The sequence below is a fragment of the Panulirus ornatus genome, chromosome 6 (assembly GCF_036320965.1).
Source record: "Panulirus ornatus isolate Po-2019 chromosome 6, ASM3632096v1, whole genome shotgun sequence".
In the NCBI taxonomy this organism is placed as follows: Eukaryota; Metazoa; Arthropoda; class Malacostraca; order Decapoda; family Palinuridae; genus Panulirus; species Panulirus ornatus.
In genome coordinates, this window is record NC_092229.1 from 31,443,111 (window position 1) to 31,455,274 (window position 12,164).

The 12,164-nt window shown below is 40.6% G+C and overlaps 1 protein-coding gene across 1 annotated transcript in view; it reads right to left on the reverse strand.

Annotated features, from left to right (window-relative positions):
* Positions 1–12,164, reverse strand: part of LOC139749142 (uncharacterized) — a 161,052-nt gene that overhangs the window by 146,668 nt on the left and 2,220 nt on the right. The window contains exon 2 of the mRNA XM_071662781.1: positions 4,512–4,698. Within this exon, the coding sequence (XP_071518882.1) occupies positions 4,512–4,698 (187 nt within the window). The remainder of the gene's footprint in view (positions 1–4,511; positions 4,699–12,164) is intronic.

The window sequence follows — 12,164 nt, forward strand, 5'->3', positions numbered from 1 at the left end:
CCCAGATATCTAAAACACTTTACTTCCTCTAGTTTTTCTCCATTCAAACTTACCTCCCAAATGACTTGACCCTCAACCCTACTGTACCTAATTACCTTGCTCTTATTCACATTTACTCTTAACTTTCTTCTTTCACACACTTTACCAAACTCAGTCACCAGCTTCTGCAGTTTCTCACATGAATCAGCCACCAGCGCTGTATCATCAGCGAACAACAACTGACTCACTTCCCAAGCTCTCTCATCCCCAACAGACTTCATACTTGCCCCTCTTTCCAAAACTCTTGCATTCACCTCCCTAACAACCCCATCCATAAACAAATTAAACAACCATGGAGACATCACACACCCCTGCCGCAAACCTACATTCACTGAGAACCAATCACTTTCCTCTCTTCCTACACGTACACATGCCTTACATCCTCGATAAAAACTTTTCACTGCTTCTAACAACTTGCCTCCCACACCATATAGTCTTAATACCTTCCACAGAGCATCTCTATCAACAGATACAGATATATTCAATATATTCAAAAGAAAAATACAGCACTCTTAAACAACTTCCACACAAAGCACATCATTCTGATTTTCAAGTACCAAAGTAATGCCCAGAACCATCACACACTCTTATTTCAAGGATGTTGGTCTTAACTTTGTTCCATTAAAACAAATCTACTAACCTTGACTTATGCCTTATTCTTACATACACCATGTAATTATCATTTTGTTCGTCTTCATACTTTTTCCCCTTCTGAAACTGCTATCTATTTCATATAAAAAGGGTCACCTAATTCATTTCCTGATCAGGAGTTGCAAAATGTACATTCATAGTTCACACTTGTTCCATATTTCTTGAATAATGAGCTCATGCTAAGAACAGATGGGGACTGGCCTCATTTGCTCATATCCACTCTCTAGCTGTCATGTAAAATGTACCAAACCCAAAGCCATTATCTTCATCCAAGACCCACAGACCTTTCTGTGGTTTCTTCTTGACCACTTCATATGCCTTGCCCCACACCATCCTGCATGTTCAGGCCCTAACCCCTGAGAACATTTTTCACTCCATTCTTCCAATTCCAATTTGATCTCCATCTTCTTGTTTCCTCCAATTCTGACATACATACCCTCTCTTTACTTACTTCAGTCAAAAACAGGTTACATGAGAGGTGACTCCTGATGAATCTATCAAAAAGTGTTGGATCTTATCCTGCCTTGTCCACAATATTGTTTTCAAAGTTTGTTCCTCCTTTCTTATCCAGCTAAACTCATTCCTTGTTCTCTTATAACTACAAAAAGCTGACTGACCGGAGTGCTGCCTATATGTACATATGTTTATCACTGCCATAGCTACATAACAATGACAGCTAGAAACATGAAGCTTTGTATACATACTAATAGCTAAAGGGACTCCCAGGGTGTGCACCTGGATATGATTTATTTTAGTGAAAAAGTATATTTTGCTGTGACGGGGTTTGGGGTCTAGAGAAAGAAGGGCCAAGCAGGGGGTGGGGGGTCAACTGGAGGGGAGGGCTGTTCAGGGTGTAGGGGCTTCTGGAAAGTGGAGAGCAGTGTGAGGAAGAGGGGGTCATGGAGAGTTGGGCAGTGCAAGGAGGGAGGCTGGAGGGGAGAAGGACCCACTGCGGTTCGGGAGTCATGCAAACTGAGCTGGGCAGGGGTTAGGATCTTGGGTCATAAAGAAAATGGGAGTCTGGGGAGGGGAGGCCCATGCAAAAGGTGGAAGGTTCAGGGGTGAAAAGGGTAGTGCTCGGGCTGGAAGGTTCAGAGGTGAGAAGGGTAATGCTAGGGGTGAGGGCTGGGTGAGGGAAGGGCCATTTAGGGGTCTCGGGTATCTGTGGAGGGGAAGGGTGCATAGTGGGTGGGGGTTGGGGAAGGGAAGGTAGTGAGGGGAGTGGGGATCAGGTAAAGGAGGGCAATATTGTGGGAAGGGGCTGAGGGAACATAGGGCTGTGCATGGGATGGAAGTCAGTTGCTGTAAGGTCACACAGAAGGTGAGGGGAGAGGAGGAAAGACCAGAGGGAAAAAAATGTGTTTTTTTTTTTTTTTTTTTTTTTTTTTTTTTTTTTTTTTATACTTTGTCGCTGTCTCCCGCGTTTGCGAGGTAGCACAAGGAAACAGACGAAAGAAATGGCCCAACCCCCCCCATACACATGTACATACACACGTCCACACACGCAAATATACATACCTACACAGCTTTCCATGGTTTACCCCAGACGCTTCACATGCCTTGATTCAATCCACTGACAGCACGTCAACCCCTGTATACCACATCGCTCCAATTCACTCTATTCCTTGCCCTCCTTTCACCCTCCTGCATGTTCAGGCCCCGATCACACAAAATCCTTTTCACTCCATCTTTCCACCTCCAATTTGGTCTCCCTCTTCTCCTCGTTCCCTCCACCTCCGACACATATATCCTCTTGGTCAATCTTTCCTCACTCATTCTCTCCATGTGCCCAAACCATTTCAAAACACCCTCTTCTGCTCTCTCAACCACGCTCTTTTTATTTCCACACATCTCTCTTACCCTTACGTTACTTACTCGATCAAACCACCTCACACCACACATTGTCCTCAAACATCTCATTTCCAGCACATCCATCCTCCTGCGCACAACTCTATCCATAGCCCACGCCTCGCAACCATACAACATTGTTGGAACCACTATTCCTTCAAACGTATCATCAGCGAACAACAACTGACTCACTTCCCAAGCTCTCTCATCCCCAACAGACTTCATACTTGCCCCTCTTTCCAAAACTCTTGCATTTACCTCCCTAACAACCCCATCCATAAACAAATTAAACAACCATGGAGACATCACACACCCCTGCCGCAAACCTACATTCACTGAGAACCAATCACTTTCCTCTCTTCCTACACGTACACATGCCTTACATCCTCGATAAAAACTTTTCACTGCTTCTAACAACTTGCCTCCCACACCATATATTCTTAATACCTTCCACAGAGCATCTCTATCAACTCTATCATATGCCTTCTCCAGATCCATAAATGCTACATACAAATCCATTTGCTTTTCTAAGTATTTCTCACATACATTCTTCAAAGCAAACACCTGATCCACACATCCTCTACCACTTCTGAAACCACACTGCTCTTCCCCAATCTGATGCTCTGTACATGCCTTCACCCTCTCAATCAATACCCTCCCATATAATTTACCAGGAATACTCAACAAACTTATACCTCTGTAATTTGAGCACTCACTCTTATCCCCTTTGCCTTTGTACAATGGCACTATGCAAGCATTCCGCCAATCCTCAGGCACCTCACCATGAGTCATACATACATTAAATAACCTTACCAACCAGTCAACAATACAGTCACCCCCTTTTTTAATAAATTCCACTGCAATACCATCCAAACCTGCTGCCTTGCCGGCTTTCATCTTCCGCAAAGCTTTTACTACCTCTTCTCTGTTTACCAAATCATTTTCCCTAACCCTCTCACTTTGCACACCACCTCGACCCAAACACCCTATATCTGCCACTCTGTCATCAGACACATTCAACAAACCTTCAAAATACTCATTCCATCTCCTTCTCACATCACCACTACTTGTTATCACCTCCCCATTTACGCCCTTCACTGAAGTTCCCATTTGCTCCCTTGTCTTACGCACCCTATTTACCTCCTTCCAGAACATCTTTTTATTCTCCCTAAAATTTACTGATAGTCTCTCACCCCAACTCTCATTTGCCCTTTTTTTCACCTCTTGCACCTTTCTCTTGACCTCCTGTCTCTTTCTTTTATACTTCTCCCACTCAAAAATATGGTAAAGATAAAAAATAATGATTTCAGCTTAAGTGAAGCCAAGTACTTTGGCTTGTATTATATATATGTAGAAACAATTGGGCACAAAATATAGTCAAGTAATAAGAAAGAAAGAATGGACAAATAATTAGAAAAAGAGAATGGTCAGAGTTATAAGACAACGGATTATCATTTCTCGGAAGTCTTTCATGGCAGTATTAAAAGTATTCAAAAAACTGATATGGAAAAATAGAGGTGTTAGCATCAGAGGCAGGTATTAACCAGCTAAGATGAGTGAATGATACAACATCAATTACATCAAATTATTTGGAATCAACAGTGGCTGAATCTGAGCAAGTAGGGGCAAAGCCCCTCTTTGCTCACGTACGATGTGATAAAGCTCCTCACCACCCTCATTGCAACTTTCCTCATGAGAAACCAAACAGATGAAAGTATTTAGCATATCTTTCATAAATCAAAGTGTGATCTTCAATATTCTAAAATGTAAGAGTGATCAATGAGCTGAATTCCTGGGGATGATGCTGAAGGCATCCCTATGCTGTGGTGTGTGACCTAACTAATATAAAGACCAAAGATAAAATCAAAGCACATTCATTACTTTCTAAAGTAACAATGACAAAATTAAAGCATATGTCTCTGATATACTTTTGATATTTACCAACAAAGAATGAAAACAGTCTAAGTACTAACCTCTGATATCTCAAGACTAAAACCAGATAACTGATCGGATACTTCACCAGTAGACATAATTTCAGTAATCTTGTTTAGAAAAACTTTATTCAGAATTCTAAGTCGTGGTGCATTTTTCACCCTTTTGTCCTTGGGTTCAGCAAAGTCTGAGGGACTTGTTATCAGTTTGCTATCATGCCATGTTCGCCTGAAAAAAGGATTTGAACTCCTATTACTTACAAATTTGGTTTTTGGTCAGAGAAAAAGATGTTTTTAAACTATCACTCTTAACTGTCAACATTTTCATGCAGTTCACTGAAGAGCAGATGAATCAGCCTAAGCACAGGAGAAAAACAAACAACTAATTATGCCACAGTTATATTTGATTAGTATACCTGATCAGTGTTTTCTGCATCAGTGGGGTAGCACCAGAAAACATGAAGAAAGATCCATCCACTCATACATGCAAATATATACATACACACACATACACGTGCATATATATTGTTATGTTCTGCCTCCACCCCTTACACATTAAAGGGTGTATAATCAGTCCATAGGCCCATTAAAACATATAACTCTGTTTTAACAGCTAATATTAACAGAGAGATTTGGGCTAGACACAGATTCCCTTACAATCTGGCTAACATCTCTTGACAGCTGACGGCCCTAATGACATCTACCTATTTCCTTCTTCTCAAGTTGGTCAGATACCAAACACAGATAAAAATCTATAAAAATATATTTATGATAGCAAAATAAACATGGCTCTCTTGTAACATAAATAATACCATTTATTTTTGATACATATATCTCTCTCTAGTGAGTGCTCAAATTACAGAGGTATAAGTTTGTTGAGTATTCCTGGTAAATTATATGGGAGGGCATTGATTGAGAGGGTGAAGGCATGTACAGAGCATCAGACTGGGGAAGAGCAGTGTGGTTTTAGAAGTGGTAGAGGAGGTGTGGATCAGGTGTTTGCTTTGAAGAATGTATGTGAGAAATACTTAGAAAAGTAAATGGATTTGTATGTAGCATTTATGGATCTGGAGAAGGCATATGATAGAGTTGATAGAGATGCTCTGTGGAAGGTATTAAGAGTATATGGTGTGGGAGGCAAGTTGTTAGAAGCAGTGAAAAGTTTTTATTGAAGATGTAAGGCATGTGTACGAGTAGGAAGAAAGGAAAGTGATTGGTTCTCAGTGAATGTAGGTTTGCGGCACGGGTGTGTGATGTCTCCGTGGTTGTTTAATTTGTTTATGGATGGGGTTGTTAGGGAGGTGAATGCAAGAGTTTTGGAAAGAGGGGCAAGTATGAAGTCTGTTTGGGATGAGAGAGCTTGGGAAGTGAGTCAGTTGTTGTTCGCTGATGATACAGCGCTGGTGGTTGATTCATGTGAGAAACTGCAGAAGCTGGTGACTGAGTTTGGTAAAGTGTGTGAAAGAAGAAAGTTAAGAGTAAATGTGAATAAGAGCAAGGTAATTAGGTACAGTAGGGTTGAGGGTCAAGTCAATTGGGAGGTAAGTTTGAATGGAGAAAAACTGGAGGAAGTAAAGTGTTTTAGATATCTGGGAGTGGATCTGGCAGCGGATGGAACCATGGAAGCGGAAGTGGATCATAGGGTGGGGGAGGGGGCAAAAATCCTGGGAGCCTTGAAGAATGTGTGGAAGTCAAGAACATTATCTCGGAAAGCAAAAATGGGTATGTTTGAAGGAATAGTGGTTCCAACAATGCTGTATGGTTGCGAGGCGTGGGCTATGGATAGAGTTATGCGCAGGAGGATGGATGTGCTGGAAATGAGATGTTTGAGGACAATGTGTGGTGTGAGGTGGTTTGATCGAGTAAGTAACGTAAGGGTAAGAGAGATGTGTGGTAATAAAAAGAGCGTGGTTGAGAGAGCAGAAGAGGGTGTTTTGAAATGGTTTGGGCACATGGAGAGAATGAGTGAGGAAAGATTGACCAAGAAGATATATGTGTCGGAGGTGGAGGGAACGAGGAGAAGTGTGAGACCAAATTGGAGGTGGAAAGATGGAGTGAAAAAGATTTTGTGTGATCAGGGCCTGAACATGCAGGAGGGTGAAAGGAGGGCAAGGAATAGAGTGAATTGGATCGATGTGGTATACCGGGGTTGACGTGCTGTCAGTGGATTGAATCAGGGCATGTGAAGCGTCTGGGGTAAACCATGGAAAGCTGTGTAGGTATGTATATTTGCGTGTGTGGACGTATGTATATACATGTGTATGGGGGTGGGTTGGGCCATTTCTTTCGTCTGTTTCCTTGCGCTACCTCGCAAACGCGGGAGACAGCGACAAAGAAAAAAAAAAATCTCTCTATATTACTTAACATCACTCTGGCAAATTCACTGGCCTCAATCATATAACATAAGGTTTTGAAATGAATGACATGTGTACAAATGACATTATACATTTACCACAGCTTTGTATCTCTCATCCTCTTATGGCCATTCCTGAGAGAGAGCTTGACCTTGGCCATCTTCCAATTTCTCTCAAAGAAAACTGATAAGGCATAATAGGTAACTAACAAAAGACTCCACCTTGTTAAATGTTGGTTTACATTTATCATCTTGTGCAAAAAATACATGGGGATTGTGATCAGCCCACCTACTCTTCTCAAATACACATCAAAATCATTCAAACTTAAAATCAAGGCTAATGTTTCCTTTTCAATAGTACTGTAGTTTTTCTGATAGGAGAGAAACTTCTTTGAAAAATAACAAATTGGAAAATCAACATCATTTTTCTTCTGCATTAAGACTCCACCAACCCCAAAATCACTTGCATCTATATACAATTTAAATAGTCTATCATAATTTGGAGTAGAAAGTATGAGTGTACATACAAGTATCTGTTTCAATTTCTTAAAGGCTTCATCACATCGATCACTCTAAACAAATTTGACCTTCTTTGACAAGAAGTTGGTTAATGGTAAAGTGATGATTGAAAAAGTCTTACAAAACCTACGATAATATCCAGCCATACCCAGAAATCTCAATAATTCTTTCTTATTTGTAAGTGCTGAAAATTTTACAATACTTTCTATCTTAGCAGTGACTGGTTTTACACATTCCTGACCAACAACATAACTTAGATATTCTACAGTTGCTCGAGCAAATTCACTCTTTACAAGGTTTACTGTTAAATTTGCTTTGTCCAACCTATTACACACTTCACTTACTAAATACAAATGTTCTTCCCAAGTTTTTGAATACAATATTATACCATCTATATAAACAGAACAATCTTTAACATCACAATACTTGATTTACTAATTTTGGAAAGTACTACCAATGTTTTTCATACCAAAGGGCATCACTTTATACTGATACAAACCATCCATAGTTACAAAATTTCTTTTGCTCTTTGAGTCAAAGGTACGCTTTCAATAAGTCTAACTCAGTCACAAATTAAGCATCTCCTATTTGATCAATACAAACATCTATTCTTGGAATAGGATATGAGTCAGCTCTAGTTACTTTATTTACTTTTCTGAAATCAGTACAAAATCTGTAGGAAATACCATCAGGTTCAGTTATCAACACACAAGGTGAACTCCAAGGACTATAACTTTTTTCAATCAGATCACTGTCAAGCATATACTGTACTTCTTTTTTCATTATCTCTCTCATTGTAGGATTCACTTCAACATTCTTTCAAACTCTCATCACCCTTCTGTAACTTTGTCAACTCTTCCCTGTCCACAACAAAATCTGGAAATAAATCAATTTTTAATTCCTAATGGAGAACAGGCCCAAACACTGCATAATCCTTGAAAGTTAGGAAATGACTTAAATAAACATTTTATCCACAGTAGATGGATTTTTTTTTTGAGATAGTAGGAATATATATTTCCTACCATAGAAGAGTATGAACTTCTACTACTCTTACTAAAATCATCTCTTACCAGAACCTCTGTAGAACAGATGCCCCATCCATGGCCTGAGGCATACATTCTAAAATATCAAACAATTCCAACAAGTCCTCCATGGGATTCTACCCAAGCAACTGCTCATATGTCAATACAACCAATGAAATGATAAATCTTGGAGTATGGCTTCCAATAGAAAAATTATTAAAGGCAGAGAGACTTGGTATATCAATAAAAAGAATAATCAATAAAAAGCCCTTATTAGCATGCAACCTTGCCATGTCAGTCCACTAAACTGAAAAATGATTATGACATCAAATGATCCTTGGGAAATGACAGGAACCTGCTTCCAGAGAGGACATCATTGAATCTTAAATCTACATCTTAACTGTTATTTTATAGCTTTGCCCTTAACAGAAATATGTTCAGCAAGACAGTATGTGGTCTCTATAAAGGAAAGCCTCAGACACAAATATGCCATCATTTTGAATTAAATGGGAAATGTAACAGTTACTGTTCTTAATTCCTAAAATCTGCACATCTCAACAGGGTAAGGAAACATCTAAAGTACTACAGTTAAACTTAGTTCCTGTTTCAGGTCATTTTATTGTTTAGCTGGACAACCACTGAGTTTGGAACATTTATTTATATTTATTTTGCTTTGTCGCTGTCTCCCGCGTTTGCGAGGTAGTGCAAGGAAACAGACGAAAGAGATGGCCCAACCCACCCCCATACACATGTATATACATACACGTCCACACACGCAAATACACATACCCATACATCTCAATGTACACATATATATACACACACAGACACATATATATATACACATGCACACAATACACACTGTCTGCCCTTATTCATTCCCATCGCCACCTCGCCACACATGGAATAGCATCCCCTCCCCCCTCATGTGTGCGAGGTAGCGCTAGGAAAAGACAACAAAGGCCCCATTCATTCACACTCAGTCTCTAGCTATCATGTAATAATGCCCGAAACCACAGCTCCCTTTCCACATCCAGGCCCCACAGAACTTTCCATGGTTTACCCCAAACTCTTCACATGCCCTGATTCAATCCATTGACAGCACATCGACCCCGGTATACCACATCGATCCAATTCACTCTATTCCTTGCCCGACTTTCACCCTCCTGCATGTTCAGGCCCTGATCACTCAAGATCTTTTTCACTCCATCTTTCCACCTCCAATTTGGTCTCCCACTTCTCCTCATTCCCTCCACCTCCGACACATATATCCTCTTGGTCAATCTTTCCTCACTCATTATCTCCATGTGCCCAAACCATTTCAAAACACCCTCTTCTGCTCTCTCAACCACACTCTTTTTATTTCCACACATCTCTCTTACCCTTACATTACTTACTCGATCAAACCACCTCACACCACATACTGTCCTCAACATCTCATTTCCAGCACATCCACCCTCCTGCGCACAACTCTATCCATAGCCCACGCCTCGCATCCATACAACATTGTTGGAACCACTATTCCTTCAAACATACCCATTTTTGCTTTCTCGACTTCCAAACATTCTTCAAGGCTCCCAGGATTTTCGCCCCCTCCCCCACCCTATGATTCACTTCCGCTTCCATGGTTCCATCCGCTGCCAGATCCACTCCCAGATATCTAAAACACTTTACTTCCTCCAGTTTTTCTCCATTCAAACTTACCTCCCAATTGACTTGACCCTCAACCCTACTGTACCTAATAACCTTGCTCTTATTCACATTTACTCTTAACTTTCTTCTTTCACACACTTTACCAAACTCAGTCACCAGCTTCTGCAGTTTTTCACATGAATCAGCCACCAGCGCTGTATCATCAGCGAACAACAACTGACTCACTTCCCAAGCTCTCTCATCCCAAACAGACTTCATACTTGTCCCTCTTTCCAAAACTCTTGCATTCACCTCCCTAACAACCCCATCCATAAACAAATCAAACAACCATAGAGACATCACACACCCCTGCCACAAACCTACATTCACTGAGAACCAATCACTTTCCTCTCTTCCTACACGTACACATGCCTTACATCCTCGATAAAAACTTCACTGCTTCTAACAACTTGCCTCCCACACCATATATTCTTAGTACCTTCCACAGAGCATCTCTATCAACTCTATCATATGCCTTCTCCAGATCCATAAATGATACATACAAATCCATTTGCTTTTCTAAGTATTTCTCACATACATTCTTCAAAGCAAACACCTGATCCACACATCCTCTACCACTTCTGAAACCACACTGCTCTTCCCCAATCTGATGCTCTGTACAAGCCTTCACCCTCTCAATCAATACCCTCCCATATAATTTACCAGGAATACTCAACAAACTTATACCTCTGTAATTTGAGCAGTCATTCTTATCCCATTTGCCTTTGTACAATGGCACTATGCACACATTCCACCAATCCTCAGGCACCTCACCATGAGTCATACATACATTAAATAACCTTACCAACCAGTCAACAATACAGTAACCCCCTTTTTTAATAAATTCCACTGCAATACCATCCAAACCTGCTGCCTTGCCGGCTTTCATCTTCCGCAAAGCTTTTACTACCTCTTCTCTGTTTACCAAATCATTTTCCCTAACCCTCTCACTTTGCACACCATCTCGACCAAAACACCCTATATCTGCCACTCTATCATCAAACACATTCAACAAACCTTCAAAATACTCACTCCATCTCCTCACATCATCACTACTTGTTATCACCTCCCCATTAGCGCCCTTCACTGAAGTTCCCATTTGCTCCCTTGTCTTACACACTTTATTTACTTCCTTCCAGAACATCTTTTTATTCTCCCTAAAATTTAATGATACTCTCTCATCCCAACTCTCATTTGCCCTCTTTTTCACCTCTTGCACCTTTCTCTTGACCTCCTGTCTCTTTCTTTTATACATCTCCCACTCATTTGCATTTTTTCCCTGCAAAAATTGTCCAAATGCCTCTCTCTTCTCTTTCACTAATTATCTTACTTCTTCATCCCACCACTCACTACCCTTTCTAATCAACCCACCTCCCACGCTTCTCATGCCACAAGCATCTTTTGCACAAGCCATCACTGCTTCCCTAAATACGTCCAATTCCTCCCCCACTCCCCTTACTTCCTTTGTTCTCACCTTTTTTCATTCTGTACTCAGTCTCTCCTGGTACTTCCTCACACAAGTCTCCTTCCCAAGCTCACTTACTCTCACCACCCTCTTCACCCCAACATTCTCTCTTTTTTCTGAAAACCCATACAAATCTTCACCTTCGCCTCCACAAGTTTGGAATGTAGGCCCAAAATAAAATTATCAGAACCTCTTACAATACGAAGTCGATATACAACTTTCTGGATGGAGCTCCTGCAAGCCACAACATGCATGAATATGGGACCAAACTGGAAGCAACAACTTCATGATTATCCCAATCCTCCTTTACCCTAGCCTACCATCAAAAGCTAGATGGGATACACAACTTGTAAGTGTCATTATGTATTTCCATATCCCCAAAATTATTCAAGGGTACAAAATGATCTCATCCTTCATCTATATCTAGATCAAACTCAACATCGCACAGTACAGTATACTACTAATGCTGAAAGCATAGTCGTAGAAACACTTTGGGATATGGGTGGAGCCTATTACTGAAAAGGTCAATTACCATATCATCAGTATACTACCCATGGCAAAAGAACTTTTCAGCAATAATGATGGCTATAAATGAGTCACAGATATCCCTCAACAATGACTCATGAAATAAGTGAATCTTGCTT